The sequence below is a fragment of the Cucurbita maxima genome, unplaced genomic scaffold, assembly GCF_002738345.1.
Source record: "Cucurbita maxima cultivar Rimu unplaced genomic scaffold, Cmax_1.0 Cma_Scf00022, whole genome shotgun sequence".
Classification (NCBI taxonomy): domain Eukaryota; kingdom Viridiplantae; phylum Streptophyta; class Magnoliopsida; order Cucurbitales; family Cucurbitaceae; genus Cucurbita; species Cucurbita maxima.
The window spans coordinates 3,530,206-3,547,885 of record NW_019272038.1 but is presented as its reverse complement, the minus strand read 5'-3'; the positions used below and the strand labels follow the sequence as shown (position 1 = coordinate 3,547,885).

General features: G+C 36.3%; 2 protein-coding genes across 3 annotated transcripts; both read right to left on the bottom strand.

Moving 5' to 3' along the window:
* Window positions 1–3,839: 3,839 nt before the first annotated feature.
* On the bottom strand, window positions 3,840–11,578 carry LOC111495991. Of its 2 annotated transcripts, none has more exons than XM_023146201.1 (16): window positions 11,229–11,578; window positions 10,890–10,974; window positions 10,513–10,582; window positions 9,639–9,742; window positions 9,475–9,545; window positions 9,319–9,403; window positions 9,098–9,228; window positions 7,876–8,046; window positions 7,683–7,798; window positions 7,460–7,601; window positions 7,041–7,090; window positions 6,864–6,954; window positions 6,627–6,771; window positions 5,830–5,964; window positions 4,477–5,082; window positions 3,840–4,205 (listed from the first exon to the last, which is right to left on the bottom strand). In XM_023146201.1, exons 1-15 carry the CDS (start codon window positions 11,395–11,397, stop codon window positions 4,485–4,487), a joined length of 2,163 nt encoding a protein of 720 aa, XP_023001969.1. In that variant the 5' UTR covers window positions 11,398–11,578; the 3' UTR covers window positions 3,840–4,205; window positions 4,477–4,484. The 2 variants fall into 2 exon arrangements, with proteins under 2 accessions (XP_023001969.1, XP_023001970.1); XM_023146202.1 differs by having other exon boundaries at window positions 9,493–9,545.
* Window positions 11,579–12,934: 1,356 nt separating this feature from the next.
* LOC111496545 (glutamate receptor 2.7-like) lies at window positions 12,935–17,077 on the bottom strand. Its single transcript, XM_023147017.1, has 6 exons — window positions 16,802–17,077; window positions 15,767–16,002; window positions 14,652–15,689; window positions 14,258–14,570; window positions 13,763–14,163; window positions 12,935–13,639 (listed from the first exon to the last, which is right to left on the bottom strand). The coding sequence occupies exons 1-6, from the start codon at window positions 17,055–17,057 to the stop codon at window positions 13,148–13,150; spliced, it is 2,736 nt and encodes a 911-aa protein (XP_023002785.1). The 5' UTR covers window positions 17,058–17,077; the 3' UTR covers window positions 12,935–13,147.
* Between the last annotated feature and the right edge of the window lie 603 nt (window positions 17,078–17,680).

Here is a 17,680-nt window from a genome sequence, read left to right as displayed (position 1 = left end):
AAAAAAAAAAAAAAAAAAAAAAAAATTCTCTATTGATCTTACTTTATATTTTAACCTATGGGTTATACAGACGTAAACGTGATAATTCCAACTTTGAACTCGATTTCTATAGCTTTCAACACAACATCATCATCAGAATAGTGTGCATAAATAAAAAATGATGGTAGAACTTGGCTTGACTACCCTAACTCTGATTCCATGACCCTCGTTCCAAATAAGGTCTACATTCAGCTTATCTTACAGAATCTAGGGACAGTTCAATTATATACGGAGGAAACTACGAAGAAATGTACAGTCGGGAGATCAGGAGAGCAATGACTCATATACATCATCCAATTTACACTTGTTTCAAAATATTAAAAAGATTAAATAAAACCTAACCTCTAGTCTTAGACATTTGAATTAAGTTGCCATTAAACATATGACTCTCGACCATAATCAATGAAGAGAAAACAACTTAACAATAAAAGCATGCCCATTTTTCAACCTAACTTCCCCATTGCAAAAAAAGTGGAATAAAGGTGCCAAACTGATTGCCACAACATTGAGTGACTACCTCCATCTGACTTTTAGAGGCCAGTTGATTTTCTTATCACCACTCTTAAGAGGGAGGATTCTTCTGACCAGATGAAAAGAATCAACAAGCCAACTCTTCTGACCAGATGAAAAGCATCAACAAGCCAACTTAAGACTGCAAAGAATCTTATAGACGAAAGCTTAATTATTTAGGCTACCTCTGTAACAACCCAAACTCACTACTAATATTATTTTTTTTTAATTTTCCTTTCAGGCTTTTCTTCGAAGTTTAAAATGCGTCTACTAGGGAGAGGTTTCCACACCCTTTAAAAAATGCTTCATTCCCCACTCCAACTAAGGTGGGATCTCACAATCCACCCCTTGGAGGTCCAGCATCTGCTGACACTAGTTCTCTCTAATTGATGTGAGATCTTATGATCCACACGCTTCAGGACCAACATCCTCGCTAGTACACCACCCAGTGCCTAGCTCTGATACCATTTGTAACAGCCCAAACTCATCACTAGCAGATATTGCCCTCTTTGATTGATGTGAGATCTCATAATCCACCCCCCTTGGTGGCCCAATGCCCTCACTGGTACACCGCCCGATGTCTAGCTTTGATACTATTTGAAACAGCCCAAACCCACCCAGTGTCTAGCTTTGATACTATTTTTAACATCTCAAACCCACATCTATCAGATATTGTCCTATTTGGGATCCCCCTTATAGGCTTCTGTCAAGATTTTTAAAACATGTCTATTAATGAGAGGTTTCCACACTGAGGTGGGATCTTACCACTTGTAAACCTAAACCTAAGCATAGATCAAAAGGTCAAAGTTTTCCATTCTCAACAAAACACAAGGGGAAATGTGAAAAGTAAAGGTTCCTAATAAACAAGGCCTGAAAATATCAGCATAAACCATACAGTACAGCAGAAAACAAATAAATCCATTCAACAAACTATGAGGAAAAAGTGATCCGGCATGAAAGAAAAAACAAACAAGTACAAATAACATAATAATACATTCAGATATGTTGCAGCTGCCTTAGAACTGATGTTGGAGAATATTCCAAACTCCAAGCACATTAAAAGAAGCACAAGAAGCCTGACAAACTCCGAATGGTATTTATGTGAGCATTAGGTACACAATTCCCCAAGGTCCACCGGGCAAGACAATGGGAGACATACATATGCTCATGGGAGATGTCAATTATAAAATGGCAGCAGCATTATTTTGAATTCTACTTGGATTCACAATTTCAGGATAAAAATTCACTACCAATGCCATAGATCAAAACTCGTTTTTAACTCATAAAGGAACATTAAAAAACCTAAGAAAAAAGAAAATTATTGTACCTACTCAAATACAGAGGATTTAATCATATCGCACTTGGAAAATAATACGGAATCAATAAATGATAGATTTCCTGAGAAACATGAAAAATCAGCACTACTATTAGAACTCACCCTGAGCCAGTGAAGTTCGACGGAGGTCGAAGATTCAATTGCACCCACACAAATGTACTGATCCAAAGGCCAGACCATTGGACGGCGACTGGAATCTCCACCGCAAACGCCGATAGAGCACAATCCGCTACCGAATGCGATCCCGCACTCAGCCGGATCGCCCAATGACTGATTAGTATAATGATATGATATTCGAAATTGGAAACTCCCTCGATAACGAAAATACGCAAAAAGTATTCTAATGCTTGTGTCTAAGGTAGGCGGCGGATCCCTACCCTTCACCGCCGTTCATCGAATGGAGAAGAACAAGTAGGCCTCGCGTACTAAATAAGACCGTAAAACCCTAGCGTATTACTTAATCAGAAAAGGAAACGTTTTTTAACTTTTTTTATTTATTTTTATTTTTTTTTATAAATATTGTTCCGACTTTCAAATTTTTAATAATATCTTTAAACTGTTTAGAATTATTTTTTAAATTTTTATAGATTAATTTTCTCAACCAAACACCATTTAGATCTATTTTTAAACTTTAAAAATTATTATTTCAAAATACTAAAAATGTATTAAAAAAAAAAAAAAAGAAGAAATCTATCATTTTTACTGGACTAAAAAATAGATAAAAATACTTATAAACTTTCATTCTCTCTAAATCAGACTATTAATTTTTTAGGAAAATATGTCATATTTTAAAAGTTTTATAATTGCCTTTAAACTTTACTCAAATTTTGTGTTATTATTATCCACATCCCCATATCATTTTCATTTTTTTTTTCTTCTCTCTCCCATTCCAACAAATGATTCATTTTCGAAAAATGAGAATGCTCTTCATTTTTATTTAAAATTATAATATTTAATAAGAAAGAGAAATGGGGAAGGAAAAAATATATACAAAAATATTTAAAATTACTTATTTTTTCTAATATCCCCACCAATAAAGGTCTTTCAACATGTTTTGTCTCCACTTACATATTTCCTAGAAAACTTTGTTGGTATAAATAGTAACTTTCACTTTCTTAAAGCTTTTATTACCATTCTTTTAAGTTTTTCCTAGTCATTTTATCCTTTGTATCACTCTTATTCAGATGTGGTCCAAATTCGTTTATGCACTACTCCTTTACTCGTGTATTACATGTCCACAATTTTTTGCCTTGCTTCATCCCCAAACTACATGGAGAGATACCACTTTAATACTATTTGTAATGACTCGTGCCCTAAATTCAAAATATGGATTCAAAACTTCTGACGACCTAAATTTTATCATGTTTTATTTGAAACAATTCTATGTTGAATAACAAAGAATACTGATCCATGTTTTTCTTTTTGTAGGAATAATTCACTTTTAAAAATGAGAAGTAATATAACCATGTTATAGAAAATGTCAAAGCTATCAAGTGGCAAACCCAAATTATGAATATAATCAATTGAAAATTTAATGACCATTCAGATTAAAAATTTAGAAATTTACTAATTTAAAAACAAAATACATACATCTAAAAGTTTAAAAACTAAATTTAATTTATAATATATAGTTTAGGTCTATATATATATATATATATATATATTATGCATTTTATTTATAAATGCCGTTTTTCATATAAATGTAATTTTTTTTTTCAGTTCTCCTACCACCACCATGCTAAAAACTTGGTAGATATTGAACTGTTGATATTAATAACAAGAAATAACCATTGGAATCCAATACATTATTAATCAACCTCTTAAAATTTATGAATTTATTTCATTAAAAAAATAAAATAAATAAGTAAATTAGACACCTTTACCGTTTAAAGGCTTATGAAATACAATTGAAATAGATGTAATTTAAAACACGTGGATTTTTTAAAATTATAAATAACTAAAAAACAAGGCATTTAGTATTATCTAAATTAAGTTAATCAAATCATTTACAATAAAACCATTAATTTAACTACGCTAAATTTTAATTAATCAAATTATTATTTTGATACTAATTAAAATCAACTATCCCCAGAAGTCGGTTTTGTTCAAAATGTCTCCTATTCCTAAATATTAAAATTATATTTAATTTTTCAAAAAAATTAATAAATCATTACTTGCGCTTTAAACCCCGATGATCACATAACCGAAAGAAACGTACCTTCAACTGCTTCTTCAAGAACCTTTGCTTACAAAAATCTGGCATACCATAGCTTACATCCATGATCTAAGAACTCTTTCTTGCTTGCTTCCACACTTCAAACTAAAAAGGTAAACAAAAGTTAGTTACATAACTAAATTACCTGTCAAAAGCCCACCCAGAAACCAATATCTGTATCCGACAATTTCACATTAGAATCACTACGTTCATAATAATCCTAATAAAACCTGCACCCAATCCGAGTCTGGCTAGTCTAAGAAGGTTGAACAAAATGTATAATAAATTAAAATAGAAAACCATTGTAATCATGTAACCAAGAAGGTAACAACACGGATTGCCAAAGATATGTAAGATGCTAAATATACATTTGTACCTTGGAATTCAGATCTGTAGTTTTTCACTGCCTTCTTTGTTATATTTATGGACACGATCATCGTTTGGCTCGCAAACCATTTGCCGATGATGATCTTGAGTGAGCGCATTGTGCTTAGAACCTCTCGATCTGGGAAAGCTTTGTTCTAAATCAAACTTTGAGTCGTTAGGATGCTTCTTTGTTTGTCGCTTTAAGTCGAACTCGACCATATTGGTTTTATCTTCTTTCAATTTGCATTTTTTGTGGTGATTCGAGCTAAAATGACTGCAACATTCATCTGTCCTCCCTCCAACCTCCCGGAAGCTTCTATGGTGATGTTCAGACCTCTCCTTAGTCAGTAATTTGGTGTTGCAAGGCAAGCCTTCTGTGTCCAGGCCTAATCTCCCGTTGAATTGATTGATCATAGCATCTTTAGAAGAACGGGAACTCTTCCTTTTTTCATCATACAGCCAATTTATTTCGTCCTTGGCAGTTTCTCTACGCGGGTGTTCCTTTTCTTCGAGCATTCTATAGTCTCTTGATCTTCCATCCCACTCATGTAGACCTCTATTCTTAGCAACATTATCTTCTCCCTCGCACCCATCCTCATTGATGAAAGTCATTGCCCTGAAGAGTTAAAAAAACTCACGTTAAAGAAAGAAAAACAATGATAATTAGCAATGAAAAGAATTCTCAACTCCTCTAACATACTCCAAATCCCAACACAGGTCTAGGTTTTCAGCAAGGGATGTTCCTGATTACCAAACAAAAGAAATGCTAAAATTCAAAACAATGTGTTCTGAAAAATTTTCAGGTGTTTTGGGAAAGCCTAGAGGACTAGGCTTTCAGCAAGGGATTGGAGAACGTTGATAATAACCAAACAAAAGAAATGCTAAAAATTGAAAGTAATGTGTTTTGGAAAATTTTCAAGCGTTCCGAAAAAGCCTAGAAGTAAAATTTAAATATGCACAACGAAAATATTCTCAATGTTAAAATATTTGCTACCTATTTATTTTGTGAGTTCAAGATTTTAGTTCTTTCTTCTGATTTCAGCTTGACTCAATGTGCACGTGGAACTACAAAGCCGCACAAGTGCAGTGTTGAGTCATTTCCAATCACAAAATTAGATAGGGAAATTAAGAAAAAAAAAAATTCCACGTGTATTCAGCTAATAATCTATCTCATCATCAATGAATTAGAAATATAAAAAACGAATACTGCCCTCTCGAAAAGGATAATAAACTTCCATGAACTTTCTGTTTTTCCATGGCAGTGATATGTTATGAGTGCTAGCCAATATATAGGCCTCAGAGAAGAGGATACAGAATTATTTATCACACGTTGTTTGATATCACAAAATAGTAAAAGGATTACCTCCTGGTACGATTATCAGGTATCATCCCTCTTTTATTAGTGTCACTAACGTCTACGGATTGTGAATAACCACCGCAGAACTCATCAATCTTCCGGAGTGGTGGAGCAGTCATGTCTCTCATGCCCACATATCCACTGCAAGGTCAAAAGTAAAGACATATATGGGTTAATTGTTCTCTAATTTTCAAAAATCAACGTTTTAACCAATAAATTCGTTCAAATGAGCTTCTAACACTACCAGAAATTTGGTTGGGCACATTCTATCACGTGAATCTGCTTACGTGACTTTGTTAAACTTTTACTTATTCAACTATTATTATAAAACAAACAAATAATCATTTTCTCAGACACTTCATTTAACATAGTCCAATATACTCAAACTAATTACCCCGCCACTTCATTTAAAATTGACAAATGAAGCAAAGTTATACCATATTTAACACATCCAGTTAGATTTCTCTGCGTGTAACTAATAAACACTTGTTTTAGGGACCAATTTAAACAATTTCTCAAGCTTCGTAGGTAAGTGTCATTGAAACGTAGTGACCAATATATATTATGCATAATAAATTTACAGACAGATGGAGGGTATATAAAACGGCATTCAAATTGGAACAAATATAGCAACAGTTCCAAAAAACTTTTGAACCAGAGCCTCAAAGAGAAGCTACAAAAGAAATGCTACCCCAAAGTTATGCATAATAATCTTTAACACATTGGAAGATTATTCTATTTCTCTCTAACCAAAAATGTATTCTTACATGCAATGTTAAAAACCCACAAACATTGAAATTTACCTTGGGGCAGGATATCCACCATAAAGAGATGCCCAGTAAGAATTTGCTTCAGGTACCGTTGATGTATTGAAAGGCATGGTACAACCATACAGGTTTGAAAAGGAACTGACATGATGCCAAGGTGATGCATAATATGGCGTAGCTCCTGAAAATATAACATTCAACACATTAACTCAAACAACTTATAGGAAAGGCTCCACCAAACGTACAAGATATGAGTGGAAAGTCAACTCTTACCCATTAGATGCATGGGATGTGGCTTTGAAGCAACTGGACAGTCTCTAATGAGATGGTCCAGAGAACCACACATGTAACAAGCACGGCATCGCTGATTAATTCAAGGGCAAAGTTTGACATCAACTTAATGCGAGCCCATACATAAACCAAAAACATGAAAGAAAGCAAAATATTTACCTTTTTTTGTCTTCTAAAATCTGCAAGGTTTTGTATTTTTCCCGGTATATCTACAAGCACAAAATGGCAATAATGAGAATATTCTTTTTGGCAGTGAAAAAAATGATAGGCCGCCAATTACAAAGGTGTATACACGTAAGCAAGTAGGGAAGCGTGCAGGTATGGGGGAATGATTGTGTATGAAAATTGTGTGGGGCCCAAAGTTTGTTGTTAGTTAAATTTGCAATAGTGAGAATGAATATATAGACAGGTTGTTGGCTGAGTGAGGGTGTCTTTTGGCTATTCTGCTTTTGGGTATTTTACAGAGAGAATTGGGCAAGCTGGCTCTCTAACCTTCCATTGGCACCTTGTTATCTGATTAGAAATAAAATTGTCGGACAAGGCTTGTAAAAAACGTTCCAGTTGAATGTATATCCTACCAGAGGCGTTGATCAGCAACCCATGCTTAAAATCCCCAAAAACAGGCTGACTTTCCCCTTGGCAATCATCAAAAGGAGGAAGGTCTTGTGGCATACCACCAAATTTTTCAGGGTGGCCCGATCCAAATAGTGCTCCATCAACCTTAACCATCCGAGGAAAAGAGGATTATTATGATGAGTGACATCCTCAGAAATAATAAGAATAAAGTCAAATGTCATTTACCATATTTCTTTTTAATGATGAGTCATTGATGTCTTCCACCACTGCTTGATTACAACCCCTACTGGTAGCATACGACAGAAATGGCATGTCCTCTCCTTCAATTCTTGATTCTTCATCTGTTTTAGGAGGATAAAATATATGATTACACGCTAAAACCTATCATTAAAAGAACATGCAAATATAATCATCCTACCTGGTGCATCATGATGAATGGCATTGTCTGGGTTGCCCATCAGGATCTGAGACTCAAGGAAATCAGCAACATTTTGCCTAAGAGATAAATTTGGCAACAAATTTTCTAGTCTATATTTAGTAGAGGCACAATTAGGGCACTTTGCCTTTCGCAGTAGAACATGATGAATGCCTGTACCAGCAATCAAAAGATTACATGATGTATGTTAATAGCAAGTCAAATTATAACCACAAAGGAAGCACATTATTCGTAACATATGACAGGTCATGAAATGTACTTCTCAGTTAATTTAAAGGAGGAAGGATAAAGTAAAACATATAAAGGACATTATTAAACCCATCCCTGAACCAATCAGGAAGATGCTCATTCAATCATCTTCTCTTCCACAAACTTAAGTTCTCCATTATATTGCTTCTCTGAGTGTAGGATGTTGGTATGGAGTGGTGATGATTAATGAATTTTGCAAAGATTAAGTTTGAAAATATAAGATAACAATGGTTGATGGTATTACTAGCTTTCTTACTACCAGGTTAAGTAGAAGGTCATCCAGCAGTCGGTATCAGAGTCGATAATATTTGCCTAATAAATATAGCAATTTTCTCTAGTGAGGACTAATTTTGACAGATCAATAATACTCTTCTAATTTTTGTTTCCCCCTCACACTCCCCTGCCCGCAAGCCTAGTGTTTCTCAAATCTGGACAAAAAGTAATAATGATTGTGTCCAGTGTTAATGCTCATGATTTAAGAATTAACAGGGTAGTCCCCGAGTATGGCTGGTTGTAAAAATTATTTCTAGTTTGTAACGTAACGACACCATGCTATTCAAGAACATGTGACACAGATGTGTACAAAGTTCTATTCATATACTAAAGATAGTGCATTAGTTTAAAGTTAAAACTATGGCCTAATCCCGCCACATTTGAAGGTCTGTATGATTTAAGACCGTTTACCACTAAAACCACTACAACCAAGTCTTAAGGCTATGAGAAAATTTATATTAAAAACCATACTTTTAGAACATGGCATCATAGAATTTACAGAAACAATGCTTACAATGTCATGGGGTGTATCACTCAAGTTCACAAATATTTCCAAATGCAGAAACAATAAGAATTTAGGCAATGGGTTCCATAAACTTACATTTCTCACAAAAACCAAGTTCACAAAATATTTCCAAATGCAGATTGTTAGAGAACCGAACAATGGGCTCCAGAAACTTACATTTCTCACAAAAGCTATGCTTACAGCAACCAATAATAACGGCATCCACAAAGAGTGATTTGCAAAGCGTACACTTAAGTTCTGGCGGTATTTCACAATCATGATTCACTGAAGCCATTGCAACAACTGGTCTACAAATTCCAACAGGTACGACAAGTTAGATGATCAAAACAAATGACAACCCAACTATTAGAGTGAAAGAGGGTAACTACACATCTTACTTCTCCAAACCAATTCCCTCGCCAATATGAACTTTTATGTTTGTTTGCAGCTCAGTTCCTCCAACTGTTGTACCATGACTTGAATCTGAACATAGTGATTTTTAGATAAGAATGGGATTAGAAACCAAAAATACCACAACAGAATTCAAGTAAGACCTCTTTGAATAGCCTCACTAATGCCACTTCCTTCAGGCTCAATATATCCTCTTTCAGTCTCCTTATAATGTCTGAAAACATAATAAAAGATTTCCGGTTGAGTTAATAGGACTGCGGATATATTTGATAGCAAAAGGAGAAGAATGATAGGGAAAATAAACAACCTAACAGCATCATATTTTTTATGGTTGAGAGAAAGTGATGATGTTTTTTTGCGAATAGGGTATAAGTCTACACCAAAATCATCAAAATTGTCCGTCTCAGCCTCCTGTAAATTGTCCAAAATAATTATTCAGAGAGGGAAATCAAAATATAAATAATACAAATAAATCATTTAAAAAATTGATGAGAGTGACTCCCCACATAAACGTGAATGTACAAACTATAACCCAACCAAAGAAGCATTGTTAAAATCTTGACGACATCAACATGGTCAGTTAGTGGATAGGACCCCATGAAACAATACAAATAAATCCTTTCAAGAAATGATGAGATTGACTCCCACACATAAAAGTTAATGTGCTAACTATAAACCAACTAAAGAAGCATTGTTAAAAACTCAACAACACAACATGTCCAATTAGTGGATGGGACCCCATGTTGGGCTTCAAGATATATGCAACGGCTATCAGAACAAAAAACATACAGGCTGAAATATTAGTCAGCCGACTGTTGACATAGAGCCTGCAGTTCTAAATGTCGTTGATAGAATAAAACACACGACTTCATATACTCCTCTTAACTCTTAACCTAATAAGACATGCATTAAAACCATGGTCAAGAACAGAATTATACAGATATTTATATGTAAAAAATAAAATAATAATTAAAAAAATCATTTTCCTTCATATAGAACTAATTAAAAGAATAAGGCATAAGATAGAAACACCAAATGAAATTGTCACAAAATTACTCTGAAACAGCTGCCGTTGTTAACCATATTGTCAACCATCATAATATAGCAACACCCAGTTCCTTATTTATAGACAAGAGAAAAAAAAAAAAAAAAACTAACAAATAAAGTAATAATCAACATACCACTGGACGAGATGAATTAACCATGTCAGTGTCTTTGACTTGAAATTTCCCAAACAAGTCGTGATGTACACTGCATTACAGTATCATTATATGGAAACCGCCGGTAATTTTCAGTTAGGATTGAATAATTAAAATTCATTGGAAGTTGGTGATTCGAATTGAATTGTGTAAGGCTCTCTGTAGCAGTAACACAAAGTGAACACTGTTTTTGCCCAAAATTTTCAGTAAAAGTAAGAGATAATACTCAAAACACAGTTGATTTTGCAGCAACAAAAATATAAATATAGGTGCAGAAGCATGCACGTAACGGGTCTGTAAATTCCGAAACTACAATTATTGTCATAAACAACTCAATTAAGAAAAACAGGGCATCTTACACATTGGAAGGAACTGATCCCGCAGGAACTCTCTTTATGATCACGCATGAACCACTAGGAATTTCAAATTTCTCGTCAACCAAATCTGTAAAAATAAGGAGTATCAAGATAAAATTTTAAGCTAAATACCTTCAATATAAATGGAATTATACACAAAGGCAAATGCGTTTGAGCTGCCTAATTCCAATATGCACTGACTCGTCAAAACGTTGTTTCACAAAAGGTAAAATCTCAAGGATCATCCATTACTATGAACTGAACGATATGGTAAATCCAAGGACGCTTCCACTTGAGTCCAATTACCATGCAACCAGTAGTGGCAGAGAGATGATGGAATACCTTGTCCGGTACGGGCATCGGAGAAAACGAGATCAAAGTTTTGGCAGGTATCGAGGTTCTTCATCCGAATAATTTTGGATTTAAGATCGCCAATTGATATGGAGGGTCGGCCATCGATATCCACCGAGTCGAAGATCACCGAGCTCCTGAACTTAAATTGGATCGCCATGGACAAAACACGGGGATGGATCGCAGGGAACTCAGATCATTTTGGAGTTGGGAGAATTTCAATTCTAAAAGGAGGAGATTATTCCTAATATCAGAATCTGAACGGCAAGCTTGCAGTTGCGGTTAGGGCTCAATTCGGTAAGTTAGAGGTCGATGATCATGAAACTTGAAAGTGGCGCGGGCACAACACTCCTAGTGGTATATCTATATATACCCTATGCCCTTTAATGTTTTTTTTTTTAAGATTAAAAAAAAAGTGTAAATTATTGGACTAAGAATAATTAAGTAAATTATAAATAAGATAATTACAAAATTGGTATATTTTCGATGTATAAAACCTTATAACATAGTTTTGTAATTGGATAAAATTTGAAATTAATTCTAATCTTATATGGTCTAAATTCTAATTTTTTAAAAATATAGGGACTAAGTTTGTAATTTAATCTAATATTAATAATTGTGAAATACTTTTATGGTTAAATTACCATTTTAGTCTCCTTTTCTTAGAATTTAGATTTTCTAATAAATAGTATTTCGGGTTTAGTAAAATTCTCATTAATAATCCTTTTGAGATTGACCGTGCTTAACTCAACAGTCAACCACTAAAGGGTTTAGTTGGCTTTAACGTAGCACCCTTGCTTTTGAAGCACTCCGAGCCAAGTCTATTAGCAACAAATATATGTCAAGTCTATTGAGAGAAATTGAACCACACATTTCTTGACCGTAAGAAATTGAATACCCATTGAGAGACTGAGAAATTGAACATCACATTTCTAGATCTTGTTAGAATGCTTGTAACACAAGTACGTGCTGAGGGGCCTGTTGAGCTTATAAACATGGCGTTTGTAGTCCAACGATTAGGATAATTGCCTTCCAAGACTATATACTCAGGTTCAACTCCCAACAAATGCAAAGTAAAAATGTATGACATGGTCTATTGAGAATTGAACATCACATTTATAGACTGAATCAACTAGATCGTGTATGTACTCGATCTTGTAACACATCTATGTGCTGAATGGTCAGTTGAGCTTATTATAAGCATGGTCTGTAGTCCAATTGTTAGGATAAAAGAAGAAAAATGATTGAACAACATATGGTTCTTATCTATAATACATGTATGTGCTAAGGGTTAGGATAAAGAAAACGGTATGACTTAGTCTTTTGTTGTTCTACTGAGACACGTAATATGTATGTGTTGAGGGGTATGTTGAGCTATTATAAACATGGCGTTTGTAGTCCATTGAGTAGGATAATTGCCTTCCAACTAATAGACCTTGGTTCAACTCTCGACAAAAATTGTTGTTTTGTGTATTTCACACCAGTAACATGTATGTGCTAAGGGGTCTGTTGAGCTTATTATAAACATGATTGTATACTTAGTCTTTTGTTGTTGGCTTGTGTCCTTGAATGATATATGACAAGTCTACTGAGAATTGATCATCACATTTTCGGGTTTTGTCTATAAGACATATATGTACTAAGGGGCCTATTGAGTTTATTATAGACATGGTGTTTGTAGTTCATTGGTTAGGATAATTACCTTCCAAGCAATAGACCCGGTATCAATGGTATCATCACATTTCCAGACAACCTCAATTGGGTTTTGTTGTTTGTAAGACATGTATTTGTTGAAGGGCCTGTTGAGTTTTTGCACCGTGCAAGAAAAATCAAATTTATCTACAAAAGGCTACTTCTAGTTTTGAGGAGCGACCTCCATTGTTGTATGAATCACCATTTTCATTACTTGATTATTCGGAGTCACTGTCATGGTCCGAATAATTCGATGGACTAGGCGGGTAATTGGAGCTCGGTGAGGCACCAACGGAGTCACCGTAGATTGCATGAATCTTGTTGTCTGCCATCTGAGAATGATTACTCTTTTTGAACATGTGTGAAGTCAAGTCTATTTTGTCATAGATTCTGAGCAAAGCTCGAATTTTACTGCCAATAGAGGAGTTAGAGTCTTCATTGACGGCGTGAGAAAGCGTGTGTTGTTCTTTGTAAAGGAAAATGATGAAGTAGATGAGGAGGGCGGTGATAGCGGCGGTGCCGGCAATGAGAAATAGGCCCCAAAAGCTGCTTAAGTTGAGCCTCGAAGGAGTGATCTTGGAGATGGAAGACCACGAGTTGTCTTCATTCTTAAACCATTTCCTTTGTAATTGGTTCATCTTCTCACTCTCTGTCACATTTAACACCGCTCTTGATATGTCTGCTACCAATGGCGAGCCAATGGGAAATGCCTACCAACATAATTATCATTATAGACATTACAATAATCATGCTAAACTATATGTGAATATTAAATATGGAGAACACCATAATCTCATAACACCATAATCTCACGAGAGGGGATAGAGACTTACAAATCCAAATCCATCAGTTTTGTAGTTGGGATCACCCATGGTGTACTTATCATGAAACATGGAAAGGAAGAGCTTAACGTAAGGCATTTCATCAAAAGCAGCATCAATGCCACCATTAGAACTTCCTAGTCTGAGCAACTCGTCGAGTTCCTCAGGAGACCCATAAGACTTGAGATTCTTAATCCCCACAGAGGTCAACAGCCCCCAAACAAATGAACCATCTTGATATCCCACCCATGGCTGCGTCTTCAACAACTCATTTATATTTGTAATGGTGGGTTGTAATTGTTGCACTGTCAACAGAGAAGTCAAGCTCGCCGTGTAGCTTTGAGTTAGAACGAACACCACGAAGAACCATATCACCACCACGAACCTTGCCAAATTACTTATCAAAGTCTCCCCTAAGAGTACGGGTCAAAAAACGTATGAATAAATTGTTCAATATACTCGAAGATAAAATTATAAATTTAGTCTTGGGTCGGTAAATGTGGTTACTTTGGGCGAAGACCATGGTGCAAAAGGAGTACCAGAGGCTGGTACCGATCTGATGAGTGGGAGGACCACGAAAGTCTTGGTTGATACGATGTTCCAGAATCCAAACCACAAACCCCATGAAGACGAAGAAGCAGAAGCTTGTAATCCAAAGGTCTAAAGTGAGAGGCTTCAGAAAAAGCCATGCTCTGTTCTTGGAGTTGGGTTGTGTTGGAACGATCATTGAAACTCCCGACTCTGTGAATGGCAAGGTGAAATCAACGTACTTGGATCTGTTTGCTACGATGGTTAAGTCTCCTACTGCACCGTCGTAGACCTGTCCATAAACCACACATTCACCAATATTTTATTTTAGTGCTCAGAGTTGAAGTAATAAAATGAATACAAACATACTGACCCCTCTGTTAACTTGCATGATGAGGTCATTGTAGGAACCGGCGCTAGATCCATTTGGCAGTGCAAAGGGAATGTAATCAAACGGAAGGGCATACGGAAGCGCTTCTATTACCGCATCGAACACGTCCCTACAATACCCTTCCACCTCCTTTCCATTCACTCTCACGAACTCACTATACCCTTCCTTCACCGGAACCCCAATTTTCAACCTTTTCCCCGCCGTTGGAAACTCCCACCCTTTCGGCACCGCTTCCGTAGTCCCCGGCCAGATCACTATCATATTGTTACCCAACAACCCCTTTTCAGGATTCCAAAACCCAACTCTGTTTCCTCCATTACTGTTCACATTCACAATCTCAAATGCCGCCGATTGCAGCTGCCCATTCACGATCTCGTAGTTTCCAGTCAGCCCCATGAACTGCGTCTTCGACAACCCCTCCACAATTTTCTCCCCATTTCGAGAAACCCCCAACGTTTCAAGATCTGTTAGATTTTCAGATCCTTTCGGGTTTTCGAATGTGAAGTTTTTGGCCCCTGTTTTCTCAATTGCCATTGCTAGTGCTCGAGCTGCATCATAGGCCCACAGTCCAAAGATGTCTAAATGTGGATCGGTGAGGACAGAATTTTCCATTACGAATTCCCGTTTCCATTTAATTTTGAAACGGGCGAGCTCCATTGATTTTGGGACATATGTCTTCACTCCCAAAGCTCCTTCCATGGAGTTTAGAACAGAGGAACTCATGGAATCGAGTAAATTCGCGATGACGTCAGTCAAAATCCAAGCGTAACCTTCCCTCATCATTCCAATTTTGTTGGCCTTAGCGAATAAGCGAATCGCTAGAGACGGCTGCATGTGCACCAAGAACACTCTGGTCGGCATTGTCATCAATTTGTAAAGCTCTTCCCCGATCTGATCCTCGGTGGCCGTTGGATCGATGACGCTCCGATATGGGACGCGTGCATTCACATCCTGCAATGCGTCGATCAAATACGGTAACATCCCGTCTCCAAACTCGTCGTCTTGGTAGATCAAAACGACCTGGATAGACACAAAAAAATAAAGATTAAATTGCAGGGCAGCCAAGTCCTGTAATTGAACAATAATTTAAAACGTACTTGTCTCCAATTGTAGGCTTTGACCAGGGCGCTAATAGCGGCAACTTGGGCAGAGTCAGTCTGGGTGAGACGAAAGAAGTAGGGGCTGCGGTAGGAGGCGAGACGGGGGGAGGAGGCGGTGAAGGTAAGGATGGGGACATGAGCTTTGTGGGCGAGCTTGATCACAAAGTTGGTCTGCATCGAAGTGGTTGGCCCCAAAATTGCTTGAACTTTATTGTTCTTTATCAGGTCAAGAGCTGTTATATCAAAAGTCAAATGTTACGCCCATTTTATATAAAAAGAACCGGACAAGTAACACGTAACCCGCTACAACTCTAATTAACCTTGGACCAACACAACTCTCTAGACTTTAGTAAAAGACCTCCGGATTTAATAAGAAATAGTCTTTACAGGAAAAAGAGTGAACGAAGTAGGAGTCTTTGTCTTGAGTTTCGTCTACCTTTATTCAAACACAGTAAGGATAGGGAGTTGAGTCTTGACTTTCAGTCGAATGAATAAGGTTCAGGGAATATCATCAAAGGATTGTCTACTTTGAGCATAAGTTCATAAGAATTTACTTTGGTCTTTTTAAAAGACCAATAGAAAGAGTATTCTTTGATTATAAACACAAGATCATTCCCTAAATTAACGTGGAACTTTCATTCAACATCCAACATCTCCCCTCGAATAAAGTACGTCTCCCCTTAATCGAGACTCTGCTCCTTTTTCTTTTGGAGTCTAGTCATTTTTTACTATGCTTTCGAGGCGGGAGGCACGACTCCTTTTTTTTTTTTGGAGTCATTTGTTTGATATTTGAGGATTCTATTAAGAGAAGACGTACTTTATTCGAGAGGAGGTGTTGGATAATGAAAGTCCCACATCAGCTAATTTAGGGGATGATCATAGGTTTATTAGTAAAGGATTATATCTTCATTGTTATGAGACATTTTGAGAAAATCCAAAACAAAGCACGAGAGCTTATAATAAAAGGAGAGAGAGTCATGGGTTCATATAACCATTAAAAACATATAATTCTCAAAACAAAAGATTTGGAACCTGCCGCCGCCGCACCAACGACATCGCTGGCGGAGTCCTTGGGGTGAAGAACAATCCTAGTGTTGTAGTGAGGGTTAGCTTGATAGAATTCCGACAGCGACATGTGGATGCAGCTCAGCCCCATCTTCCCAACCCAGCTCTCCATATCCAACACCACCCCCACGCTCACATTCCGAGCCTCCCCCGCCGTCGCAACCAACAACACGCAGCCTGCGATAAACCACAGAGCCCGGCGGATGCCCTGATTTGGCTTCATTTTTCCGGTGACTCCCTACACGAATCAAGGCTAATTTGTTGGTAAAGGGCAGTGATGAGAATATGGCGGTTGATGTTGTTATATATTGATTATTAATGGATTTTATTTCCATTGGGTCTGGCCGTTACCGTTGACCTTACGCCATGAAAGCGACTGTGAAGATGAAAATGACTCTTCTCCTCACTATTTGATTTTTTTTTTTTTTAATGAAAATGTATTTATTTGGTATGCAAATTCCTTGCAAAAATGATAAAAAAAAAACCATGGTTTGTAATTTTATGTTCCAATTTTGAGAGTAAAAATAGATTATATATTAAAAATAATTGAAGCATTGCGTAGAAAAATAAAGATTTTAAAGAATATATATAATATTTGACTAAATATATTCTATGGCAACAGTATTGTAAGTTTTTATTTGGGTATAATACTTGTTTAATCAAGGGAAGTCGACGTTGACCAAATCAAAGACGCAATATTTCAGTATCATGCAAAATTACTAATGAAAGCTTCCTGATTCTATTGGACAAGTCAAAAGCCTTGTGGTCCTTAAATATATTAAAGGCTTGGATGAAGCCACGTGGAAGGAAAGTTCACAAGGGGTGGAGCCCACACCTACGTGTCAG